This window comes from Neofelis nebulosa, chromosome 6, assembly GCF_028018385.1.
Source record: "Neofelis nebulosa isolate mNeoNeb1 chromosome 6, mNeoNeb1.pri, whole genome shotgun sequence".
In the NCBI taxonomy this organism is placed as follows: Eukaryota; Metazoa; Chordata; class Mammalia; order Carnivora; family Felidae; genus Neofelis; species Neofelis nebulosa.
Genome location: NC_080787.1, coordinates 147,520,531 through 147,548,401, shown reverse-complemented (window position 1 = coordinate 147,548,401; position 27,871 = coordinate 147,520,531). Strand labels below are relative to the sequence as shown.

General features: G+C 39.1%; 1 protein-coding gene and 1 pseudogene across 3 annotated transcripts; one reads left to right on the top strand and one right to left on the bottom strand.

Moving 5' to 3' along the window:
- Positions 1–98: 98 nt before the first annotated feature.
- On the bottom strand, positions 99–27,585 carry WTAP (WT1 associated protein). Of its 3 annotated transcripts, none has more exons than XM_058735817.1 (8): positions 26,880–27,585; positions 19,561–19,598; positions 17,277–17,332; positions 14,445–14,503; positions 12,417–12,544; positions 8,251–8,429; positions 3,015–3,169; positions 99–1,357 (listed from the first exon to the last, which is right to left on the bottom strand). In XM_058735817.1, the coding sequence occupies exons 2-8, from the start codon at positions 19,588–19,590 to the stop codon at positions 774–776; spliced, it is 1,191 nt and encodes a 396-aa protein (XP_058591800.1). In that variant the 5' UTR covers positions 19,591–19,598; positions 26,880–27,585; the 3' UTR covers positions 99–773. The 3 variants fall into 3 exon arrangements, with proteins under 3 accessions (XP_058591800.1, XP_058591799.1, XP_058591801.1); XM_058735816.1 differs by lacking the exon at positions 26,880–27,585 and adding an exon at positions 26,551–26,733; XM_058735818.1 differs by lacking the exons at positions 99–1,357; positions 3,015–3,169; positions 26,880–27,585 and adding exons at positions 7,205–8,031; positions 26,551–26,733.
- On the top strand, positions 10,512–10,624 carry LOC131515630 (U6atac minor spliceosomal RNA; annotated as a pseudogene).
- Positions 27,586–27,871: the final 286 nt, after the last annotated feature.

The following is a 27,871-nucleotide window of genomic DNA, read 5'->3' as shown; positions in this document are numbered from 1 at the left end:
CACTTTCGTGGTATGTTGAAGAATTAGGAGAACTTCAGCAATTCAATGAAAATAAATGCTAAAAACACACGCAAATAAAAAAAAACTAATGCAAGCGGTTACAATAAAAATCTTTATTTAGGTTTGGTCAGTACAGGTAAGATATACTGGAGTCACAGAGCAATATGCATTAACAGGATACAACAGTTCATAAAAACTGAGTAACTATGCACACAAATTTCTTAAACATTCAGTCACCTAAAGAGAAAATGCACAGATGTAAGGTGGAAAAAACTGTATCTAACACTGAAACTACTCTAGGACTCCATCAGCAAGTCCAGCTTTTAGTGAAAAACTACTGTACTGGGCAAACTTGGCAGTCATAAACCCCACATCTACTCTAACAAGTCTGAATGGTGCATAAGTATAATAACAGCATGAGGAAGAATGCCCGTACACAGCACAGGTTCTAGGATAGACACAGATTTATACAGACATCATTGTGTTATACTTTAGGGAAAGATTTCCATTTACAACTTCACATTAACTCATATAAAAATAACTTGACCCTACACAAAATGTCCTTTTAGCAACATTCAAGGTAATTAACTGTTACAATTTCCAAAGTGGCAGAGGTATTGAAGCAAAGGGGGGAGGGGCGGGGAGGGAAAGAAAAAAAAAAAAACCACACCCACAAAAAAAAGGCAAATTGTGACAAAAGTATGCGTTAATTTTCCGGACAGTATCCTCTCCCAAATTAAATGACACCGTATAAAAATTTGTTGGAAAAAATATTACAAAACTGAACCCTGTACATTTACACTTGAGTCCAAGCCATTCTGAACGTGGCGGGAACCCGTAGTTCGGTTACCTTTCCCACTCACTGTTTTCTCCTCTTGAGGGTCAGGATTGGAGTCTGTGTCATTTGAGTGGTGTGTGAGAGAGTTTTCACTGCCCGTGGGAGAGTCTACACTTTCATACCCCGCACTGAGTTGATTTACGTAACTACCACCTCCTCTGCCAGTTCTCTCCTCTGAGCTGTTGGAGGCCTTATTCCCATTCCCTGGAGAAGAAGGAAAGTCATCTTCGGCTGTGTCCCCCTCCCTGTGAAATCCAGACCCAGACGTCCTCTGCCGGGAGGAACTGCCATTACTTGGTCCGTTGGCCAGCCGGCTGCAGTCTTTACCTGTGGCCTCCGCCTGTCCTCCAGGCTCGGAAGGTGTAGTCCTGCTGGTACTTGGGGCTGGAGCCTGAGACTGCTGTTGTTGGTACTGAGCCAACTGCTGACGCGTCTCTTTCAGCTGTTGCTGAAGAACTAGAATGGTGCTCTGCATACCCTCGACTTCTTCGTCAAGTTGAATGATGAAGTCATTCAGTTCTGTGCAAAGGAGAGTCAAACCTACTTTAATATCTCTGAAAACAGATTTTAAAATATTGCTTAGCGCCTGCCACAAAGCTAGACAGTCAATAAATGTTTAAGTGAACAAATACAAGTCTAAAACTCACAAACTATTTCAAGCTTTTGCTTAGAATTTAAAAATAGTCATTCAAGAATGAGTTTGTTTGGGGTGGAAGTAGGGGTGGGGGAGACTTGCTTAAAATATCTATAAAGCAACCAAGTTCCAACTGACCCAAGCCATCTAGCCATATACAACTCATTATAGCCCACAAAACCCACTCCACATGGGTTTACCTCTGGGCCCACATGGCCACTCCCCTTACTCCTTATTCTCCTAATCAGTGTCTGTCTCAGCTCCACAGCAGGTTCAGCCCTAGGAAACAGTGGGTCCTCTACTCTAACACTCCAAAGAGGCCTATGCTATAACAAAGGACTGTCCCACATCCAAAAAAAATTAGAGAAAATAACTCTTGAAAACTGATAAAATACACATGTCCATTAAATCCTAAAAAGCCTTGGGAGAGGAAAAAGTCCTTCACTACTATACTGAAATCTATTTTCTATGTTTACGAACAGTAAGAGCTAACAACTATCACTATGAAAAGATACTTTAAAAGATACTACACTGACTACTGATCTTCACAATTAACTGTCAAATATACTAATTCTCAATTTAGTTTTCATTGGTGAGATATTTTAGGTACTATTCATCCTTCCTCAAAGAGAAGAGAAACAGAACAGATGCAGCTACACTTGCCAAAAAAAAAAAAAAAAGTGTGGGGGAGGCGGGTGGAGACAGAGACTGAATTAAGTTTACCTTTAGCAAATTTAAGTATTACATGTTTAGCAGCACCTGGGTGACTCGCTTAAGTGTCTGGCTCTTGATTTCGGCTCAGGTCATGATCTCATCATCAGTAGACTGAGTCCCACATCAGGCTCAAGTTGGGCGTGGAGACTACTTAAGATTCTTATTCATTCTCTCTCTCCTCTCTGCCCCTCCAGAGCTCATGCTCATTCTTTCTCTTTCCAAAAAAAGTTACATCTTATTCACTAAACAGGACCTTAACAGGTACAATCAATTCTTTATATTTAGACCACTGGAAATAGCCAAATACCTCCAAGATTTACACTTACAGAGAAATTGGTTAAATGGAGATAACCCCCTTTTAAAAACACTGAATTTAAATTTGTCTACATACAGCCTTATGTTTCACCAAATTCCACCCCTCCAAAACCAAAAACTTCTCGAAATTTGCACAATGAACAATTAGGAGGAGGGGGACCGCTAAAATTAAAATGGCTTTGCTACTCAACTAGAAATTTTTAAGTTTATTTAGAGAACAAGTGAGCGGGGGAGGAGCAGAGAGAACTCTAAGCAGTCTCCTTCCTGTCAGCAAGGAGCCCAATGTGGGGCCTGAACTCACAAACCTGGAGATCATGACCTGAGCTGAAACCAAGAGTCGGATGCTTCACCAACAGAGCCAACCAGGTGCCCCAGCTAGAAATGTTTCATTTGTAATTTTACAGAACTACTGGCAGAGATTAGCACATACAGAATCTAATCTATAATATTCATGCCTGGCAAGTTTTTTAAAGCCAGTGCAAATTTAACCAAACTTTTCAAAAATCCCCTTACCATCCTGACTGCTTTTAAGCTCCTCACTATATTTCTTCTGTAAAGCCAACTCTGCTTCAAGTTGTGCAATACGTCCCTGGGACAGCTGCCTTCCAAGTTCTTGATTCTCCTGGATAAGCATTCGACACTTCGCCATTAACTTTTTGCCTGTTTGGCTGCAAAGGAAAGAGCCATCCATCACAAAATGAAGACAAGTTTCTACAACCTTGTTTACTTGCAATTATTACAGCAATAGATGTAACACGTACAGAATGTAACTGTCACAGCAGATGCCTCCCTATAATTACCATCTTCTCTTCTGGAACACGTCCATCTTCTGCATTTCAGTATTTTGCCAATACAGCAGCAAAAATAAACCCTAAACAAAAAGTACCCAAATGGCCACATCTTCTATTACACTAATAATTAATTCTGGTATCTATTTTCATCCCAATTTATCATTTGTAATAGAAACAAACCAGTTAATTAACACACATCTCAGATATATCAGTATTAAAAAAACACTAAGGTACTTAGCTTGGAACAGTAAAGTTCTTGAAAAGGTAAAGGCAGTATCATAAGCAGAGTATATTCATTCTTGCTAAAACAGCATTTGATGAGGATGGCTCTTAATAAGCTGTTCTCACAAGAAGGTTTACTGCAGTGAGGCATATTCAGTAACTGTTTTTAAGGAGCCGTTTAAAAACCCGTTAAGACTATTTCCATTCACTAATCTTCATTTAACTTCTTTATTATATACTTCTGAGCTATCTTCGACTATAAACATAAATTTAAAAAAATTTAATATTGATATGTGGTTAAGATTTTATTCATGTTTAATAGGTTATCTTTAGAACAGAAAACTAAGACTGGGATTACTTATCACAAATAACACTGATGTAAATATCTGCCAAATTAGGGATACCAAACTTTCCACAAATTAGTTACCAAGGCCCAGTGCAACACTCCATAAAGACTACACACACATACACAGCAACTGCAAAAATGCAATCAAATGCCTTAATAACAGTCTTCAATAAAACTTTACAGCTTTTCTTTAGCCTCAATAATAGAAATGATCACTTCTAAAGGCATCGGATTTAAATACATAATTGTGATATTACCTGACACTTGAATAAGGACAGTCTGATATTTTTAACTTTTTTTTTTTTTTTTTAAACTAAGCAGGCTCTACACCTACACCCAAGTAGGCTTGAACTCACGACCCCATGATCAAGAGTCGCATGCTCCACAGGGATGGTCTGGTATTCTTGTGATGGCGTTAAGTTCAGAAAGACTTAATGGGTTAAAAAAAATGTTTTGCTGACATTTCCTGTCCTTTCCTTCCTTTAGTGGGGCTTTCACTTGCCTGATACATTACTTCACAATGCATCATATCCTATTATATAAGCCTTCAGACTTTTTAAATGAGAGCATTTTGTGGAGTGCCTGGGTGGCTCAATTGGTTAGGCGGCCGACTTGCAGTTTCAGCTCAGGTCATGCCCTCATGGTTCGGAACTTTGAGCCCCTCATCGGGCTCTGTGCTGTTAGCACAGGTGCCCACTTCAGATCCTCTGTCCCCTCCCCTCTCTGCACCCTCCTCGTTCTCTCTCCAAAATATTTAAAAAGTAAGTTAAATGAGAGCATTTTGTAAGTGATTCTCATTCTTTGACTCAGCGTTCTAGTGTTTTTATCCATTGTATATACTCTACCCTAATTCAGGGGTAATTTAAGCAAAAGTTCGTAAATTAACTTTCTCTGTGGTACAATGAAACCTGGGTTACTGCTGCTTGGAGCAGCCTCAGGTGAAAGCACTTGCTAAGGGTTTTATTCTCTCTATGGTAACTCTATTAGCTGGTGTTCTTGCTCGTTGCTACTGTAGCTCCAGACTCCCCCTCATCGCCCATCAGTACCCTCCGACTTTGGCTTCCACTGAACAAGAGTTTAGAAATCCAGTGAGGAGTTAAAAGACGGGGCACCACTGTCAGGCAGCGCGCTCCTCCCACGCCCTGCCCGCGCTCCCAAGTTTGTTTTCTTACAAAGTCTATAGCTTCAGTGTTTTCCAACTAACCTGAAAATCCTATGTGAATTTAATAAAGATTAGAAAAAAAATACTGGTAAAACCAATACATTAACTTGTGACCTGACTTAACCTCGTATAAAGTACCACAAATTCTAATAGAAAAAATGCTTCCTTTATGGTCATACCTTTTAATAAATGCCTGTTCTAAGATAATCCTATCACTTCTGAAATTAATGATTACTGAAACAAGTCTTAAAACACTTTACCATTTTACCATGTCATGTGAGATTTATATTGTGTTCATTACATCCTCCAAAATGGTAAGAGTTCAATTACCAATAACTGTCTTTGGAATAATTTTCTTTAATTACACCCCCCACCCTGCCCCATAACCCATTCCTAAAAATCAAATAATCCCAAAGAAAATATGAAAGGAAACAGTCTTGAGAGAAAGATTTATAAAAAAGAACAGACACTATACATTGCTTTATGATCACAAGGAAGGGGGCCAGGGTATCTGAGACATGTACACACAATTGCCTAAATGATTAAATGCAAAACAGAACTGTCAAAATAACTGAAATATACCTCTCTTAAATACTCTAAAATATATGCACTGTTACATGTATGAAGTATTTCAACTGAAGAAGATAATTTAGAGAATCTTTCTCTTTCAAAATTAAAACAGAATAGGAAAATGGGGGAGGGGGGGGACTCATAACCCATTCTATTTGAATTACTCCAGACACAGCACTGATTAATAAGCACTGTTTCAAGTTAATGATGTATTTATAGTACCATTTATACCCTATTCTTTACAGAACAAAAATTCACTTACAGGTGATTAAAATAAATTATGATTTATTAATACAATGGAAATATTATGTACCCATTAAAAATGAAGTAATCTAATAAAAGAATGAAAAAACCATGCAAGGGATAAACTGTGTCTGTGTGTTAGGGGGAGGGGGACACCAAGCTGCAATCGTGTATGTACGTTCACATTTGTTTAAAATCAATGTATATAAAATGACTGTATGTGCACAGAAACGATCTTGATGATACCCAAGAAATTTAACAGTGGTTACTGTTCCTGGAGAACACAATGGGGAATGGCAAGGTCACATCCAGAAGGGACTCTCATTTTTTGTCTCCACCTTTCTTCATGCTGTTCCAATTTTATACATGAGCATGTATTATCTTATTAAAAAAATATTTTTAACCCCACAGAGAAAAACCCCCACAGACCTCACAATGACTCTTACCTAAGCAGTAAAGAAGGATGCTAGCTAATAAAATTTGAGTACATGTTAATACATTTTATGAATTATTTCTTGACCTACTAAAAGTACGTAGGCCATTTCTACTGTGATCTTAAATGGCATAAAATATATACAAATGCCTTAATGCGGCACATTTTTGTTTACTTACCCTCCAACCCCACAAATAGTGAGAATTTTAGAAGCGGATTTTCTTGCCGTAAAATCACACAAACCACTTCTTCAACCCACCCTCTGCCCCACAATCAGTTCCCTAAAGCACAAACATATAAGATACTTACAATTGATTTGAATGGTTAAGAGAGAACTTAAGTCACCCTTGTTAAAACTGCACTTAAGCGTTGGGACAATCTGGAACATTTATCTTCCACTCATCTTAGACTCCATTATCACCAAGTGAAAATTCTCATTGGTGACTTAGAGAATGATCTGACGAAAAAAATTCACCTCCAGGATTGGATGGAAGCATGAAGAAATAATGCCTCATTTATCTAAATGATCAAATGAATTTGCTAGAAATGATCACTATACCTTTTTTTCAATTCACAAAATGTCTCACTTAGGCCAGCCCACAGTTCCAATACATTATTTCCCCCAATCTTCTGGCAGGCACCCTGTGAAGCTGTCCCACATTAATTTCTACTGCAATACCCTGGGACAAGGTGTCAAAAAGTAGCAAGTGTCAAGTCTCCTTGTCTTTTATGATACCAGCTGGAAAAAAGTAAGTCTTTAAAAATGTGACACAGAGCCTTTTCCTTCACTTTGAAGAGCATGGCAACAATTTTTCCAAAATCAATCTGCTCTCCACAGCCCCCCAAAATCAAAATGTTAAAAGTACAACAAAATCATCAGAGTATTCCTTGAACTTAAAAAAAAAAAAGAAAGAAAAAAGAAAAAAAAAAACCAACTACTTCAAGGCACATTTAATTTAATATCAAGAGTGCAATACAAAAGGCCCCAAATACAATGAAGGAAACACATTCCCCCATTAACACCAACGACAATACTCTTTCAACATGTGCCTGTTGAATGGAATGGGGATTTAATTTCACTACTGAAAAAAATAACGCGGTGAGTCTCATCACAGCCAATATCCTTATACAATCTAGTAGTGAAATGAATGTTCATAATGCTTCAAACAGTTTCAACCTGAAGTTTGATACCACACCTTTATGTTTGTACAGTCCTCAATAAGATTATCTACAGCATTAGCAAGAATTCAAAGAACAAACCATTGATTAAACCCACATTGATTTAAGGCTCAATCAAGTAATATAGAGCCCCAAACTAAACGGTTATGAACTACTTGTACTGACATCTATTATTTGATTCTCTCACGACTATTAAGTTGGTTCCTTAGCAAATGAAGCTCTTTAAAGGCAAAATTCACCTCATTTGAGTTTTGACCCAGAAGTTCAACAACAATCACGAAGTCCACAGTCTTATTGGCAAAACTGATATACAGTGTCTCTAAGTCACTATGCTCAAGGTTAAGAGCGATGCATATTCCATTTTTACATTTTACTGGAATTTTACATGTTCAATTCATGATTTTAAATCTCTAGGTTTTCATTCCTCCAAACTGTCTGAAGACACAGTGTGCCACAGACTTAAGACTTCTGTTTCTCCCTCTATTTTCTTCAAACAGAAACATTTCTCAAGTGTCTACATGTTCTAGAAGGGGAATTTTTCGGAGGTGGCCACTTCTTCGGAATAGTCCGACGCCATCAGGCCTCTGAAGCAAGGGGAGGGGGAAGAGAAAAAAGCTGAAACACAAGGTTCATCTGGTAAGTTTTACATTAACCATTACAAGCTGGATAGTGTAAGAATGTGGCTTTTTTTGGCTCAAAAAGTCTGAGTCTTGGTGTGGAAACGAGTACTTGGCTGTCCCACCACAGCTTTCTCGCAGTGGGACTGTCAGGGAAGTCTTGACTGGGGAGTATGATTTGTTTACCTATCAGGCGTAAACTTCCAGGCACTCAGTTCATTTTGGGCTTGTTCCAGTTTGTCTTTAGTCTGTTCCAGTTCACCTTTCATTTTTAGGAAAAACAAGTTGATCGCTGGGTCTACCATTGTTGATCTCAGTTGGGCAACGCTAGGTTGCTGGACTTGCTTGAGGTACTGGATTTGAGTCTGTACAAAGTAAAAGAAACAATTACTACCAAATCAAAGAAAATATACACGAGAAGGTGGCGTAAAACCCCTTTTGTTCACAGAATTTACCAATTTATTAAATCCTTCCTCCTTTAATCTTAACATCCTCTAGAAAAAGTGTAAATTGTAAACAACTATTTAAGGTTACCCATGTAGGAATTAAGGCTACAATTGCATTTCCATATTTGGAATCTTTAAAGAGGCTGTATCTTACTTCGCAACCAAAGGATACAAAAAATCAGTTATATTTACTAAAAATATTGACACCCCTAGAAAATTGCCAAGTTTAAAATATTATCTAAGAGTACAGTAGTTTATTTGTATCTATGGAAATTATTCTATGTATAGGTCTCCTAAAAATATACCAAGTACAAGATTATAACTTAAAATACACATTTGTATTTCCAAATTTAAAAATACACCGTGCTTATATTTATGAGGTGGTATTACAGCTTTATAAACAGCTCAAGTGAAAATGAAGTATATATTCATTTGTTTCCTTCTGAGTAGATATGAATCACAGAATTATATAGGTGGAAGGTGATTTTTACATTTTACCAGTACAAAGGTGGAAGCAACTTTCAAACTGCTCATTTTTGAAATTAAATAAGGCAAATGTCCACAGATACACAGTTCAGTGCCAGAATGGAGACTAGAATCTAGTTCTCAAGCCTCCTGACTCCCAGTCTGGGGCTTTTTCCACCACACCAGAACCCTTCTACTTACATATGAAACCTTCAATTTCGACTTCAGTTGTACTATTACTAGCACACTAACATTACATTTCTAAAATATGAAATACAGTTTATTAGCATTAAATGCATCACTTTCTTCACACCCAAAGTAGTTTTGGTTCAAGATCCTGCTGCACACTAACACTTAAAATAGGATTAAAGTAAACAATTTATAAGCTGCTAATTTCTACCAAAATTTAGCATAAAGTACAAATATGCTATGTGGATTGGAAATATATTTACTATTTCACTGAGCAAACAGAGGTAATTTTTTTTTTAGCATAAGGAGATTTCTTAAAGTTACTCATTAAAAAAAAATTTTTTTTTTTGAATGTTTATTTTTGAGAGAGAGGGAGAGAGAGAGAGAGACAGCACGAGCAGGGGAGGGGCAGAGAGGGAGACACAGAATCTGAAGCAGGCTCCAGGCTGTCAGCACAGAGCCCGACACGGGGCTCAAACTCACGAGCCATAAGATCACGACCTGAGCCGAAGTTGGACGCCCAACCGACTGAGCCACCCAGGCGCCCCAAAAGCTACTCATTTTTTAAAAAGTGTTTTATTTTATTTTTTTTTTTTTAATTTTTTTTTTTTCAACGCTTTTTAATTTATTTTTGGAAAAGTGTTTTATTTTTGAGAGAGAGAGAGCATGAGTGGGAGAGGGACGGGGGTGGGGGGGGAAACACAGAGGATCCAAAGTGGGCTCTGCGCTGCAGCAGCTCGAGCCCTATGCTGGGCTCGATCTCCCGAACTTCGAGATCATGACCTGAGCCAAAGTTGTATGCTCAACCAACTGAGCCACCAGGTGCTCCTTAAAGTCACTCATTTTAAACAAAAAAGTGCAGCTGCTTATTTAACATAAGACCAGTTGTTAAGATAACTGAACAGGAACAAAGCATGTCATACAGCACATATCACCCACTGTGATCCCTAAGAAAACATGCCTCTCCGAGACGGACATAGTTACTATTTAGGTTTACAAAGCGAACTGCCCCTCATCTGCCATAGATAATCTTGTCCTTTCCTTATGTTTTTGTTCCTACCACCCTTTCTGCAAAATCTTACTCTGTAACTAACTGAAAACGAGCTGGTTCAGCTGACATGTGAAGGGGAAAACTATTAAAAAAAAGTATGACTGGAAATGGGTCAGATTCCAGTTGAAATAACCTTAAAAACCTAGGATGAAAAGACAAAAGGGTAAATGAGCATCACCAAAGGCTCTGATCAGGCATGATGTTACCAAAACTGTCTGTGCCATAGCATAGCTGGAGAATAGAAGTGAGTCAACAGTATATACTGTCTAGGCAAGCAGTAGAAGTATGTAACCTAGGTGTTGTATGAAAGGAGCACTCACTTGAAAAGGATGGAAGAGGCCCTCGGGCATGACAACACATATGGTTAAGGCACTGCCACCTATTTCGTGTCATCTAACCATCATTAAAAAAAGGTACATGAACTAGGATGTCAAGAGTAGGGCTCAAGAAAGAATTCAAGACACACTGGTGCTAGGAGATATTAGCACTGGCACCCTCCAATCACACTCTACCAGCAGTTTGTATCTTGCAGATAAGATTCTTCCATTGCATGTATAAGCATCTGGCACAGTGCCATGCAAACTGACCCAAAACTAGGTAGAATCTAGAATCCTTAGTATCAAAAAAAGGAGAAAAGAATTTAAGAGTTTTGACATTGGGGTGTTACCTATAAAGAAAGAAAATTAGGGGCATCTGGGTGGCTGGCTCAGTCAGTTGAGCGCCTGACTTTGGCTCAGGTCATGATCTCACGGTTCGTGGGTTCGAGCCCCACGTTGGGCTCTGTGCTGACAGCTCAGAGCCTGCAGCCTGCTTTGGATTCTATGCCTCCCTCTCCCACTCTCTCTGCTCCTCCCCCCTGACTTGGCTCTGCTCTCTCTCTCAAAAATAAACAAGCATTGGGGCGACTGGGTGGCTCAGTCAGTTAAGCGGCCGACTTCAGCTCAGGTCATGATCTTGCGGTCCGTGAGTTCGAGCCCCGCGTCGGGCTCTGTGCTGACAGCTCAGAGCCTGGAGCCTGTTTCAGATTCTGTGTCTCCCTCTCTCTGACCCTCCCCCATTCATGCTCTGTCTCTCTCTGTCTCAAAAATAAATAAATGTTAAAAAAAAAAAAATTAAAAAAAAAAATAAACAAACATTAAAAAAAAAAAAAAAATTATATTCAAACTATTGGTGAGACTTCTTGAAACCAAGTGTCCAGGTAAAAAATACAGCCAAAGGTGGGGGGTGGTCAAGAGATAAAAATATAGAAAGTGAAGGTGTGTGATTACTGAGAAAACAAACTTTACAGGAAGTAAAAGGACTGTGACTGAACCCTGAAAAACATTTTATTAGTGAGAAAACAACTAGGAATAGGACTGTGTCCCATTTATGATCAGAGTCTCCAGTGACCAGAATATTATCTTTTGCATTAGATTTAATAAACAATGTATCAGACCAATGGAGATTACACAAAAGAATTCAAGAAAATTTCAGATTTTCAGGCTGCCTGTCTGGCAGTTGGAAGAACATGCAACTTGATCTCAGGGTCATGAGTTTGAGCCCCACATCAGGTGTAAAGATAGATTACTTTAAATACATAAAATTTTAAGAAATTTCAGATTTTTTAAATTAGTAACAACATGGATAGAGCTACCTCTATTTTACATAACATATATACAAACACTAAATAAAAAGGAATAACTGGGACTACAGAAGACAGCGTAAAATCGAACCTAAATCCAACCAGACCTAAATGATCAAACATGTCAATGGATTTCAGATCTGTGTACAAATGAAAGCTATTAACAATTAAAAGCAGACATGGCAGAGGTTGCTGATACCAGGAAGAAGTTTTTTTATGCATAGAGAGGTAAAGAGAGCAGAGGAGAAACAGCTTGCTTAGAAAGGAGCAAATGTTCCTTATACTCTCAGATACCAACCTACTAAAAAACATCTGAATCAATATACTGATTATTGTATCATGGAAAATAACTGAAAACTTTGAACTTCCTGGCCATTGAAAAAAACTTCAAATCCGACAACAGGGTGATCGCCCAAGATTTTACAATTTGCATATTTATAGCATGAAGCTGATCTATCTCAACAAAATGTGCGTTTATACTTACGAGCAAGTATATAAAATTCGCTAACTACGAATACACGTCATAATGCAGACTAAAACCCAATTTCGCCAAAAGACTTAAACCACTTGAAATACTCACAGTACACTCTTGCATCTCTTGCTCCTTGGTAGCCAGTCGCATTACTAGGATGTTTTCCCTGCGGGCAGACTCTTGCTGTTGTTGCTTTAGTTTTTCTTCAGACTCTCTTAACCCAGTTACGTCATTAGCTGATGATTAGAAGAAAAAAATATCCCCAAACATTAGGACATATAATTTCAAGATCAACTTGACGTACCCAAATAAAGTTCCGACTGCCTCTGTCAAGAATAAAAAAAACAAAGGCAAAAAAATTCATCTAGTCTTTAGTTTCTATCCTAATGTGTTTTTTTTTTTTTTTTAATTTTTTTTTTCAACGTTTTTTATTTATTTTTGGGACAGAGAGAGACAAAGCATGAACGGGGCAGGGGCAGAGAGAGAGGGAGACACAGAATCGGAAACAGGCTCCAGGCTCCGAGCCATCAGCCCAGAGCCTGACGCGGGGCTCGAACTCACGGACCGCGAGATCGTGACCTGGCTGAAGTCGGACACTTAACCGACTGCGCCACCCAGGCGCCCCTATCCTAATGTGTTCTTGATCACGAGTGCTCTTTCAGGAGGCAGTGGTGTTAGAGTGGCCCACAGCCACCTCATCCTACATGGGATTACATTATTCTTGTCCAATCCATCTCCCAGAACATGGGAAGCTTCATTATTTGCATCCGTCTATACTGTAACACACTGACAAAGTCCTGACTATATTGTTTTTAACCTATTCAATGTAAATATGCGAAAAACTGCACGATTATTACTTTAAGCTCTCATAATGCTAATGTGTGTGGATTATAATATAGTCATATCGTAACTGAAATTTCAGGTTATTAAGCTTTCTGGACTTGAAAAACTATATTGTCCCCCTCCGCCCTTTTCAATTTTTGAGAGGGCGAGCGAGCGAAAGCGCACGCACACACACACACAAGCAGGGCAGGGACAGAGAGGGAAACAGAGAATCCCAAGCAGGCTGTGTTGGGACACTCAACCGAATAAGCCACCCAGGTGTCCCTATATTATATTGACCCTTTTTAAAAAAGTTTATTTACTGTGTGTGTGTGGGGGGGGGGGGGGAGACTGAGAGTGCATGTAGGAACAGAGAAGGAGCAGAGAGAGGGAGAATCCCAAGTGGGCTCCATGCTCACAGCACAGATCTCACAAACCATGAGATCACGACCTGAGCTGAAATCAAAAGTTGGACGCTTAACTGATAGAGGCCCCCAGGTGCCCCTGTATCGTTTTTTATGTTCACAAATAGTATGTTATTCTTAACTCAGTGACAAGTGACAAAAACTAAAATGGCTTGAAACTAATAAACTTTGTTGGTATTATTTTTCAGCAGGTTTTGAAAAATCTGTAAATATATCCTATTGTTACACTTGAAGCTCTTACAAGTTTGTTGTGTGTGCTTCTATGTACTTCCTTTCTAAGACTAATAACTCATGTTTCACTTCCAATTCTTCTGTGGAAGCAATGAGGGACACATCAAGGAAAGTTCAAGTAGTTGTTGAGTTTCCCCATCTATGCTCTCAGACACTTGTATGTAATTCTACTAAAACAGTCTCGCTATCATATGATTATTAGATGTCGGTCTTTCCCAAGAACTACACACGAAGGGAATTAAAAAAAAGAGATCACGGCTCATTCACCTATTTTGCAGCAGCAATACAGTGAATGCTTGGACAGAATTCTGGAACGAAATGCTTGAATAAAAATTACAATTGCTGGGGCGCCTGGGTGGCTCAGTCAGTTAAGTGTCCAACTTTGGCTCAGGTCATGATCTCAATGCTCCTGAGTTCAAGCCCCACATCGGGCTCTAGGTTGAGAGCTCTGACAGCTCAGAGCCCAGAGCCTGCTTCAGATTCTGTGTCTCCCTCTCTCTCTGCTCCTCCCCGACTCGTGCTGTCTCTCTCACAAAAATAAACATTAAACAAAAATTACAGTTGCTTAGTAAAACCAATTATCCTGCAACAAAAATTTTCCTTAACAAAAATCTAAAAGGAGATATTCATGTAATCTTCAGGAAACTTAAAAACTTACAATTAAGATCTGTGTATTTGCCCTCCAAAGCTTGGACGTATGCTTCATATTGTTTCCATCTAGCACAAAAATAAATTCACATATTAGTTGTTACATTAATATTGCTTTTACTAAATTTATAAATTTATAAACTTATAAATTTAAGTAAGGCCAAGAATTTCACTACATGATTTTTAACCAATAATAAAGTTAGTCACTTCATTATTCCTTCTCAACTTATAGGAACTAGGCAAAAGGAAACACAGAACAAAGTGTTCTCTGCTGAGAATATACTAAGTGTGCTCCTCCAGGTCAGTTCATGGGCCTTACAGGACGCTGTCACTGATGCTCAGCACATGCCTGGATTAAGGAAGCGGAGTAAACAACTCGCTACTTTCAGATATGCTATCCACTTCAAACAAATGGCACCTAAGAAATGTGCCCACTTATAAGGGACTCAAGGTTATCTTAGCTCTTTTCTGAAAATATCACGTGACTCCATTTATTTTTGCCCGTAAAAAAGGGGGGAGAGAATATACTCTCTCTCAGAACTATTCTTTAAAGCGTATCTAACTGGCAGAAACAATCTGCATAAATGCCATACGCTACAGAGTATGAGGGAACCTTTCTTCCTTGCTATATTCCTCTACCTTCAAAATACAAGCTATGTTAGCTTGGCTATTATTGCTGATAAACAAGGTCCCCAGACTTATGCTTACGCAACAAAAAGTAACCTGCCCCAAATGTCTACTATTCTGCTCTTCTGAAGAGCTATGTTTTCAAGCTATTCAAAAATTACAGCTATTCAAAATTTAGTTGACCTCTGACCCATGTGGGGTGGAGTTTAGGGAGGAGAAATCCTGCATGCTCAAAAATCCATGTATAATTCTGGACTTTCCAAAAAGCTTAACTACTAATAGCCTACTGTTGACAAGAAACCTTACACTAGTAACATACACACTTGAATAACATGTATTTTGTGTATGTATTATATACTATATTCTTATAATAAAGCCAGAAAATTTTCCTAGAAAAAGGAAATATTAAGAAAACAAAATACATTTCAAGTATTGTACTGTATAAAATCTGCACGTAAATGGACCCACACAGTTCAAACCTGTGTTGTTCAAGGGTCAACTGTACCCTTGATTTTAGAAAATCTTTCTACAAAACCTCAAAAACTTCTGAAAGCTTTGCTACGAGATATTAACATTACAACACAATGAACAAAAAAAATTCCAGGATACCAAGCAAATTCACCTTTTACTGTTCAGACTACCGTTCAATCAAAGGCATGCTTATTTTTACGGGCCCTACAACCTAGGACACAAACAGGAGTTTCACTCAATGTTTGGAGATGAATAAACATCTTTTGTGGAAGCCACATTAACAACTATTTTAGAGGAACAGAAAAATATAAAAGCTCAGCCAAAAACATCCTTATCAAGATGACAGAAAAAACACAGAACAGTTAAATAAGCAGAACTTGATTTAAAATCACCAGGAGAATTAATGAGGACAAAAACTCACTTAAAAGTCCTATGTGAGAATTCCCTGAAGAAAGAAGTTAAACTGACCTCAAGAATATAAACTGCACATGACTTAAAACCTTAAAGGTAACTTAATATAAAAAATTGCTACCATGAGTTTTATTAAGATCATAGCACTGATTTCTCCCCCTACAGATGAATCAAGAAAAAGACTGCACACACCAACCAAATATACAGAGAGAGTATCAACATGTGAATGGCAGTATTATCATAAACAAGGGACTACCTCAGCAGGAGGATAAGAGTGTTTTAGAATACTATGGATTTAAATTTCATGTGCAGGAAAATAAATGTATGCAATGGAAAAACTGTCCTCTGCACGAAGAAGATAAAGAGCTTGTCTACAATAGAGTAGCCGAAAGAGGTGGGAAATTATCAGATTCTAGTTAACAATGGAACATGTCATCTGTGCCTGCCCATCTTATAAAACACCTTTCTTCTCTCCCCTACTTCCAGCCAATTAAATTTACTTATTCAAGTAAAAATCACTTGGAAAGTTCTAGAGAAAAAAGTTCAATGACCTTGGCAAAGGTGCCCTGAAAAATCTTTGTTCTAAAAACTATCATGTAAAAAACTTACCAAAGTAACAAAATGCAAAAAGAACACATTTAAGTTACACAACACAAAACCAGTGTTGATCATATTTTACATTAAAAAAAAAAAAACCTTAATGCTGTTCTTGACAATCTGCTTTCCAAAGACATTTACAGAATAACCATAGAAATTCAGAGCTTAAAGTAACCTTTAAAAATAATTTAATTCAACTCCTTTAACCTGCAGATGAGAAAATGGATATAGTTAAATGAGCTGACCAAAGTCAGTTCTGAGAAAGAGTAACTTTGCCTATCAGCAAATGATATATGTCTTCCATAACTAGACTTGTCATCCTTCAGGACTACAACTTTTTCACATGTTGAACAGAAAAGGAAAAAATAACATCAAAACAAGTCTATATACTTGTTAAACTAAAAGCCTTCTGAAAGCAGGGTTATTCCCCATAGCCAAGTTATACACATGGAGTACAAATGCTTTCAGTTAAAATTCTGAGTATCTTCCCTCAAGAAAACCTCAAGTTACCTATTAGTCTAGAAGCTACCCAAGCTAGTACTTTAGTTCTATGAAGTGTTATACTTCCTTCAATGTTTACACAATGAACAGACCATATTATGCTCGACAGTACATTAAGTGATTTGAGGATGCATTAACGTTAAAAAGAAAAGTCTAACTTGAAGATAATTACAGGATAGAATCACAGTATGTTCTATAGAAAGTGCTTTATATTTTTGGTTAAAAAATTTTTTACCTTAGAATTAACTCATCTCGTGCCATAACTTTGAAGTCTGTTTCACTCAGTCGAACCTATACAAAGAGATTTAAAACATGAACTGACTGCTCTTCCTAAAACTTTTTTTTCCAAAGTTTATTTTTATTTTTGAGAGAGAGAGAGAGAGAGAGAGAGAGAGAACGCACGCACACATGCCTGAGAAGGGGAAGCGTAGAAAGAGGAAGAGAAGGAATCCCAAGCAGGCTCCATGCTGTGAGCACAGAGCCCAACACGGGGCTCCATCTCAGGAACGATGAGATCAGGACCTAAGTCAACATCAAGAGTTGGACACTTAACCAACTTAGCCACCCAGAAACCCAATTCCTAAAACTTTTAAATACTGAATACTACTAGTTCTTATATTCTTCACATTTTTTTATTTAAACAGGATCGTAACATTTTAATCCCTCATTTCTGTTATTAGGATTACCCTTATTACTAAAATCACACAGCACCCTTCCTAAAAGGAGCTCTGTACTGAGATGAAACATTTCCAGAGCCTGAGACTTAAATGGCTCAATATATATTATGTTTTTTTAATCTTATTTTATTGAAAAGAAGTTTTTCAAAAGTGAACTACTTATCTTTAATATAAGCATCATTCTTAAGGAAATGCAAATTACAACTCCAATGAGCTATCACTACACATTGATTAGAATGGCTTTAAAGAACAGTAGTAACACCAAATACTGGGTGTCATACATTGCTGGTGAGAAATTTATTTTCATACAGAAATTTGTATATGAATGTTCACAACTTTATTTGTAATAGCCCCCAAACTTCCTTCAACAGGTCAAATTACAATATATCCAAACCCTTGGAATACTGTATTTACCATTAAGAAAGAAACAGTCTATGGATCAACTTGGGACAAACCTCCAGAAAATTTTACTGAGTGGGAAAAAAACATACATACTGCATAATTTCTTTGGTGTAACTTTTGTGAAACAGCAGAATTACTAAAATAGAGAACCGATTAGTGGTTGCCAGGGGTTTGGGATGGAGAGGGAAAGGATGGATGGGGCTATGGAGGAGTAGCAAAATGGAGGCTTATTAGTAATGGTTCGGTTGACTATTGTGGTTGTGGTGATGGTTACACTTAATTACCCATGAAAAAATTGCACAGAGCTACACACACACACACACACACACACACACAGAACACACACATAAGCTCTGTGGATTGTGCCAATGCCAAGTTCCTGGTTTTCATATTGTTATACAAGATTCTGATAGTTATGCAAAATTAACCCTTAAGGAGGGCTGGGTGAAGAGCACACAGAACCTTCCTGTACATTTCTTTGCAACTTCCTATGAATCAGTAATTGTTTCAAAATAAAAAGTTAAAAAAAAAAATGAGCACAACATTCCAACTAGCTGAAACTGCTTTGTAAATTGAGAAACATTGTGTGTTTTCTCTATACCAAATGAAGACTATACAGGTGAGACACCTCTCCTACTTTAGTATGAAATTAATGCTTTATTAGTTTCCTTTTTAAGAAACTTGCTTCAAATTGCAACACTAACCAGTGTAATAGTACTATCATCAAAAGGAAAGGGAAAATCACTGTACCAAAATACATTAAAAGTCTAACAAAAAGCACACAATTCTGATTATTAAAACACATTACAATTCTTTATTTCATGAATAATTTAACTTCAAAACTAAAGACGAATTCCCATAATACCACCATAAGTGTTCATTTAAATTCTCACTGCTTAATTTGTACATACCCTGCTTTTCCACTTGAATTATAAATTACTTTTACGAACAATGTTACTTTGTAATTCTGTGACTGACTAAATTGAATTAAGTTAGGGATATAGGACAAGGAGAAAATAAGACTAGAAAACAAACTTCAGAGGAAAGGCAGGATCTAAGAACTAGCTGTAACCTTTTCTTGAAAAACACAGAAGTGGTTTTACCACACAACCAAAGGGATTTAAAAAGTAGGAAAAAAAAAATAAGCAACTTATAAGAACTTGTGAAGGAATCTTTTTTGACACTTATAGTCATGTAGATGGAATTACTTGTAAAATAAAGATTAAGAGTAGACCATGGAGATAAAAGTTTTTTAAAAACTCAAAATATTCTAAAAATACACTCCCTATAAGATTATGTCTAACACATTATACACCCACAATGCTATTAGTGTTATAAGGCAAAAGAATGAACAATAAGCAAATAAGGACAGTCCCTTTAATTCTATTAAACACCCCCCCCCAAACACAAAGTGCTTAAAAAACTGCTGAAAAAACACACCTTTTTGGGAAGAGGTTCCTCGTTGGTCATCTTGAATCCTAGGAAAAAGAGGCAGAGAGCAGAGGTTCGATTGATTTTCTCCCAGCTAAGGTAGGAACAAAATATACTGGCTTTTCTAAACCAATTAGGGAACTTAGTTAATCACTAGGTTATTTATTTAAAAACCTTTTATTTCATAGTTTTTTTTTTTAATGCTTATTTATTTTTGAGAGACAGAAAGAGAGAGAGACAGCACGTGCCTGAGCGGGGGAGGGGTGGAGAGAGAGGGAGACACAGAATCTGAAGCAGGCTCCAGGCTCTCAGCTGTCAGCACAGAGCCTGACACGGGACTTGAACTCACAAACCATGAGTTAACCGGCGCCCCTAAAAACCTTTTATTTTTTAAGTTTTAGATTTACAAAAAAGTTACAAAGATATCACAGGGCTCCAGTTTACTCCACACCCATCTTCTCCTTTGTTAACATCTTTTGTTACTACTGTCTTTAGGTTTTTTTTTTTAAGAATTCCTTTGTTTAAAAAACTGATCATTCCTTTTGATGTTCCCATAAAGGATTGACCAGAAATGTAACTCTAAATGCATTCTTACAACTGTCCTATGAGAAAGAGAAACCTTACGGAAGCGATAGCTTTGTACTAAACTCAGATACTGACCTCAGGCAGTATCCCAAACATCTTCCACAAGAATAGGAAGGGTAGTACCAGTTGCTAAATCTTTCCTTTTACAGCATTAGGTTGCTATAGTAAAGTAGAATCTGTCATCATCGTGATAATTCACCACTGTACAATGAATATTTATATACATTATATACTACACCTTAATAAAAATATTCCCAAACTACTTAATTTTATGCCACAGAATTTATGTCAAGTTAGCTTTTTATAAACGTATACAAAATTTACTGAACCCAGTTGCAAAAGACAGGTTATATAGAAGAACTACTCTCAGTAACTTTATTATATTTATTGAAAACACTTTCTGATACCTCCTATTGTTCAAATAAGGACACAAGCAAATTTAAATTCATTCCTAAGTTTTATTTCCAACAGCACTGTCATGAATCTTCCCCTTATATTTTAAACTTCCTTTATATTTATTTTACTTACCCACACTTATTACAAATCCCAAACTATTAAACATTCAGCCAAAGGGAAATAAGTTGCAATGATGTAACGCACAGCATGGTACTATAATTAGCAATACTGTACTGCATGTTTGAAAGTTGCTAATAGAATAAATCTTGAAAGTCTTCACAAGGAAAAAAAACTTTCTTACTGTGGTAACAGATGGTAACTAGGCTTACTATAGTGAGCATTTCACAATATATACCAATATCAAACCATTATATTGTACATCTGAAGCTAAAGATACATCAATTATACCTCAATAAAAAAATTAACCAAAGAATTTATAATTTAAAACTGAATTATTTATTTGAGAGAGCATGGGCACCCACACACACACAGTACTCAAACTCAGTGAGATGTTGACCTGAGCCAAAATCAAGAGTAGGATGTTTAGGGGCGCCTGGGTGGCGCAGTCGGTTAAGCGTCCGACTTCAGCCAGGTCACGATCTCGCGGTCCGTGAGTTCGAGCCCCGCGTCGGGCTCTGGGCTGATGGCTCGGAGCCTGGAGCCTGTTTCCGCTTCTGTGTCTCCCTCTCTCTCTGCCCCTCCCCCGTTCATGCTCTGTCTCTCTCTGTCCCAAAAATAAATAAAAAACGTTGGGGAAAAAAAAAAAAAAAAAAAAAAAAGTAGGATGTTTAACTGACTGAGCCACCCAGGTGCCCCTAAAACTGAATTTTTAAAAGCTACTTGATTTCTTACTATTTGAGAGTCCTCAAAAGGAGATAATCTTCCAATATCACTTTTTATGTTACATACAATCCCAACTGTGTAAATCAGACATTCTAATCATATGCTGCCATTAAAACCTCATTTTCAGACTAGATAGAGAAATCAGTGTTAAAGAAATCAGTACATTTTAGAAAAAAAAAAACCTGTAAGTTGATATTATATATTGCTGGCTTAATTCTTCCTTCTTTAATAATTTTATCATTGGGGGCAGAAGGCAAAAATCTGAGGTTATCTGTTTCTGAACTAAGAAGCTGACCAAAACCTATGAAGACATGACCATTATTTCTACGATATAAAATCTGTATATTTTTCTTCTTTGACTATCCTAACGTGATACCAGTGATTCCAATCGTCTGGGAAACAAACCTTCACCATGTTTGTCCTCAGAGGTCTACTTGTATGTTCAAAGTGTACTCACTCTACTAGACTGCAACCTACTGGAACCCAGAAATCAAGCCTGGCATTTCCTTAGAATTTCCCATTTGAGCTAAATATAACAGGTAAATGTCAATAAACTAAATAACTTTTAGGGGCGCCTGGGTGGCTTGGTTGGTTAAACGTCCGACTTTGGCTCAGGTCATGATCTCACGGTCCGTGAGTTCGAGCCCCGCGTCGGGCTCTGTGCTGACAGCTCAGAGCCTGGAGCCTGTTTCAGATTCTGTGTCTCCCTCTCTCTCTGCTCCTCCCCTGTTCATGCTCTGTCTCTCTCTGTCTCAAAAATAAATAAACGTTAAAAAAATTAAAAAAAAAAAAAACTAAACTAAATAACTTTTAAAAACCGATGAAGGGCACCTGGGTGGGTCAGTTGGTTAGGTGTCTGACTCTTGCTTCCGGCTCAGGTATGATCTCAAGGTTCTTGAGTTCAAGCCCCTTGTTGGGTTCCAAGCTGACAGAGCAGATTCCAATTGGAATTCACTCTCTCTCTCAAAATAAATAAACATTTAAAAAAACCTACGAGACAATTCTGGCCCTCTGAACTTCTAGCCATTTTTAACTAGTATACATGTGCCTCTGCAAGTCACTACTCCTTCTAAAGGCACCCAACTCACTCAAAACAGTGCACTGATCCCTTACTATCCCCTCACATCAGGCTTTATGTTTCTTCATAGTTCTTATCATAAGCTGATTATTTTGCATACTTATCTGTTTCTCCCAATTATAAAATAAGATCCATTAGAATTGTTTTATTCACTGCTGATGGCACAGTACACTGGAGACACTCAAACATGCTGAATGTAAGTATGAACAAATGAATTTGCTTCAATTACCAATGAAATCATAAAAGTGAACTAAATAAGCCAATCTAATTCCCGCCCCCCCCCGAAAAAAAACCAAGATGACCTACAGTAAAATCTTGAGAATAAATATGGAACCTAATGTAACAGATACTGTGATAACACTGCTATGAGTGACAGTTTCAAAACTGCTAGATTTATCACTGTGGATAGGTAATCCACAGTATTGCTAAATGGGCACCACAGCTACTCAGAATTTTAGTTGTAAAACTTAAGGATTATGGCTGTTATTAAACATAAATTCCAGTTTATAAACTAGTAAATGCTTCTGTAACATGACATTTCCCCCCAGATTGGTTCATTCTTTTAATACGTATTCAGATTATTCCATTAAAATAAAATTAATTAAACACTTAATTAGCAATGAATAAGCTAAACTGTTTTTAAAGGGCATTTAAAGGACTGGGAAACACATGAAATTCTAATAACCCTGCTTTTATCTAAGAGAGTGACAAACTTTGAAAATAAAAAAAAAAACAAAAAAAAACAGAACTTCTGAGCCCATTTTGCCCAACCCAAAAAGGATTACCACCACCCAAGGCTCAAAACTATTCAGCTACTTCTAAAGATAAACACTAATCTTTAGCATGGTGACCGGCACAAAATAAGCAATTATTAGTTTCCTTCTCCCCATCAAAAAAATAAAAACTTTCAGTCGCTACTTCTTGAAGAAACTGAAAGGAGAATTCACAGGTTGAGGATAACTATCAAGACATGCTCCCGTCTTTGTTTCTAAGCCCCACTGCAGAATGCTTGACCTCCAATTTTTAGAATTCTCAACAGCAAGCTGTTAAAATTTTTAACATTAGTTTATGTTCTCTTTCTTTCTAAAAAGTTTGATGGTGGGCAAATTTTCATTACACACAGCTTAACGAATATCTGTATGCTCTTTATAAAACTAAATATGTAAATTTGTGACATACATCAGAAATAAATGTAGTTTTTGTATAAAGGTTTGCATTTTATGTCGATTCTCAGAGTCACAGGTCATTCCACACGTTATAGGATATGCATGTGGCTTGGGAATTCAAAGCATAAGCATTTTTAAAGAAATCCCTCCCTGATTTATAGCTGTTGAAATGTCACTTTCCTTGAGAATCCATAATATGCCACAAGAGTCAAAAGAAAAAAAAAAAGGGAAAAGGCAAATTAGAACATATTTAAATTTAAAAGCATCAATATTTAACTATTTAGTCAAAATAGAACTTGGTTCTCAAATTTGTCTTTCATATTACATGAATGTACTAAGAAAATTATTATTGCCTAAGGCAACTTTTAAATTTCAACTGACAAGCACAATAGCCATCTAAAATCAATTCTAGATTCATAAAGACAATATTTACTCCAGGTTCTTAGAACCATCTACTTTTGTATCAGAAAAATGAATGACTGAAATATCTAGATTTAAATTCAGAATCTTGGGGGGGTGGGAGGGCGAAAATGAATATAATATTAAGTGCTATGAGTCACATGCTTAATAATCAAAACTTTCCAAAATCAAAGTTAGTCCCCATGTTCTAGATGATGAAAATGATTGGGTCATCTGGTGATTAGCTCTGGTCAAAACAGCTATTAATAAATTGGGGGTTAGGACCCCAAATGCCACACCTCTCAAAATTTGGTAACTGATTAAGATGGATTATTCTCCCACTCTCCCATCGTCAATAATTATTAAGCTTAACTAATCTAAGAATATAAAAAAAGCAAAATAGGGGGCGCCTCAGTCGGTTGAGCATCAGATCAGGTCATGATCTTACAGTTCGTGAGTTCAAGCCCCGCATCTGCTCTGTGCTGACACCTTAGAGCCCGGGGCCTGCTTCAAGTTCTGCGTCTCCCTCTCTCTCTGCCCCTCCCCCGCTCATGCTCTGTCTCTCTCTCCTTCAAAAATAAATAAAAACATTAAAAAAAATTTTTTTAATTATGTAAAGGTTTCAGTTATTCCTATGGATTAATTCAGGGATAACCTCTTAAATTCAGATCTCAGAACCACCATGTACTCTAAATGCCTTAACAATGAGAAACATTTAATGATGGAGAGTTCAGTTTTGGTTGGCTAGGTGCCTAGCATCCCAGATCCCAGTACTTCCCTGGCTCTTAGCATTATGACCCGAAGTTATGCAACTCTGCTCTCTCTTAGGCGAACACCAGCCAACACAATTTAAGAAAGTATGTACCTCACTGAGCCTAATCGTAACTAAACTCAAGAAACTAATAATCTGACAGCATACAACATTGGGTCTGTGGTAGGTAAAAAGGGTACTAATTAGGAACTGGAAAACCACCTTTTCCTGATTCTTATCAGTCATGGATCTTGAGCAAGTCACTTAACTCTGGGCTGCAGTCTCCAAATCAGCAAAAAAAAGGATACCAATTTTGCCTGTCTCACATAGTGTTGGAACTCTCAACATCCAAGTGCCATAAAAATGCTACACAAATGATTTTTTAAACAAAATATCAACATTAAAAGTTTAATATGCATTAAAAACAATTAAACCAAAACGCAACAACTACATTGTCAAGACCGGAGAATATTTATAGCTCGGAGTTCTAATCTGATGGACCAGGTTAATATCCAATGGAATATACTATTATGGGAATACTGAAAAGTTTTTCTGATAATCTGAGTTTCAGAAAACAGGTTAAAAAAAAATAAACATAATTTAAAAAACAAGCATAAAACCAAACATCTGGATATTGTTTTGCTAATTGGTGGCAAAATCTTTCAAGAACGAGGTAACATACAGTTATATGAAAGTGCTAAGACCATATCAGGCAAAGGTTATTTTCTAGGAGATTCTATACTATATACATACAAGCACATACGTACATACAAGAACACAAAGGACTTTGAAAGCTGTAACGTACTGTACAAATTATTACAGCTCTCGTCCACATCGTAGAGCTACCACGGATTTTCTGTATCGCATATACCAACTCATTTCTAACACAAAAAATATTTTGAGCAAGTAGGACTCAAAATTGAATCAGGAAAACTAGACACTACTAAGTTCTATAAATTACATAAGCTAAGTAAAACATCAACAGTGCCGGGGACACATTTTTATTATTACTTTCGTCCTTTGGGACTTAGAAATTTAGGTAGGTTGCTTAAGGTCCGCCAGTGAGAAATGACAATCCTGATTACCTGGCTGTAGCTACCTGTTTAAGACAAGGTAAGCTCTGAAAGAACTCCCGAAAGGCACGCACCCAAACCCTTCAAATTTAACTTCATCCTTTATCACATGCCACCTGGTGGACTGCAATTTCTTTCGCCGACTAGCCTCATCAGATGCTACTGAACGACAGGAATAAACAGCAGCCTTGGAAAGACCCAAGGTGAGACCCCGAAATTTCACGAAAACCTCTAATTCAATAAAGGATTTTTTCTTTACTCAGAATGCATGCAATCATTCAAAAATGGAAGTCTACAGGAGGACGCAGCTGCAGCAATAACCTACTGCGCGACGTGAGATTTGGTGCACGGCTTTCCTTCCCTTCATGAACTCGTTAGTGCCGCCAACCCTCGGGATCCCGCGGAGAGGTGGGAGGGGGCGACACCGAGGCGGGGACACGACGCACACCGAGGGGGCGGCCTCCCGGTATCGCCGGCCCGCGGGAGCGCCTGCCTCGCCCCCGGGACGGAGGCCGAAGGCAAAATGGCCTCGGGGCGGCGGAAGTGTCCCCGCAGGCGAGAAGAAAGCGCAGCTAACGGGAGGCCGGCGGGCCCGGGAGCCCCGAGTCGCCCTCCGGGCTCTGCCCACCCCTTACCCGGGTCGGCCGCGCCTCAGCCCTCGGGACCCGGAGGTCCTCGCGGCCGCCCCCGCCGGCGGCCCGCACCTACCTCTCCAGACGGAGGCCGCGCCGGCGCCGCCCAGTCACATAGGCCAAGGCCGCGCTGCCCGCTCACCGCCCAGGCGGCCAGACCGCGCTACCGCCGGCCCCCGCGCTCCTCCTCCCGCCGCAGCCCCGGCGCTCCCCTTTATTTGCGGGTCTCGCTGCCACAAAATGGCGCTGAGGGAGGACGCGAGGCCCCGACGCCCCACCCCCTTCCCGCTCCTCCCGCCGCCCCGCCCCGCCCCGCCCCGCGCCGCCCACCGCCCGGCCCTCAAGCGCCGCAGCCGTAGCCCGCCCTCATCGCCGCCCAGTCCTGTCAGCGTCTGGCTCACTCACCGAGTCGCCTCCCGGACGCGGCCGCAGCCCCCGGCCCGTCCCCAGGCCCCGCCACGGGGAGGAAAGACGAAGGGACGGCACCCGCCCAGGCGCTACGGGGGGGGTGCTGCGCCTCGGTGGCACGCCCCACAGCCTCCGGAACGCGGCAAATCCAGCAGGGGCCGGGGGAGAAGAGGGCCGCAGGGAGGGGTGGGAGGCGAGGTCGGAGGTCAGCCGCGGGGCATCACGGGAAGGGCGGCGGGGGTCGCGATTGGCGGCGCGGGGCGAACGCGCTGGCCGGCCACCTGCGGCTGCAGCGCCGCCTCTGGCGGAGGAATCTGGGCCAGGCGGCGCGTGATTGGTTGCTGTATGTTGTAGCGTCTATCGGTGATGCTTCCGCGCGCTGGCGGGCCAGGTGCTACCTCGGGAACGAGGCCGTGGGTGGGTCGGTTTAGGCTTGACTAAGCCGTGATGTTGGAGGCCTCAGAAACCAGCGTTCTGTCTTCTGTCGTGAAGCGCAGCCTCCTGGCCTCTTGGTCCGTGTCCACCTTGACATCTCGTGGCGAAACCGAGGAGCTATTGTCTAGGAGATGGGGGTTGTGCCTGTGTCAGCAGCTCTAGGGGCACCTTGCAAACTCAGAAACTAAGGGAAGGCGAACCCTGTGAGTTTCTAACGAACCAGATAAGTTTTGTAATTTGAACATACTCCCTTACGCAAGACTTTGTCACCCGGACCATTGCATAAGAACGACAGTGTTACCTGCTAAACGTGAAACAATCTCACACGTCCTACAAGGGGTCAGAAATTCTTTTGATTGATCTGCCTCTTATCCGGCTTTACCAGAACTGTTTATGCCTAAAGGAGGTGTCCTGAAATGAGGGGATTTATAAGGATAAGATTAAAGTGTACTGCAGATGGTCAAAGGGATCATGGCATATTCCCAGATCAGTATAGAGAAAATATTTGCAACTCACAGGAAATCTTAAAGACTGAAAAAGACCACAATCCGAAG

Excerpts from the sequence above, each read along its gene's own strand:
- WTAP (XM_058735817.1), bottom strand. The coding sequence starts at position 19,590 with ATGACCAACGAGGAACCTCTTCCCAAAAAG. Across the intron at positions 17,333-19,560 it reads AGGAACCTCTTCCCAAAAAG|GTTCGACTGAGTGAAACAGA; the intron begins GTGTGTTTTTTC and ends CTCTTTGTATAG. Across the intron at positions 1,358-3,014 it reads GCTTAAAAGCAGTCAGGATG|AACTGAATGACTTCATCATT; the intron begins GTAAGGGGATTT and ends TCCTTTGCACAG.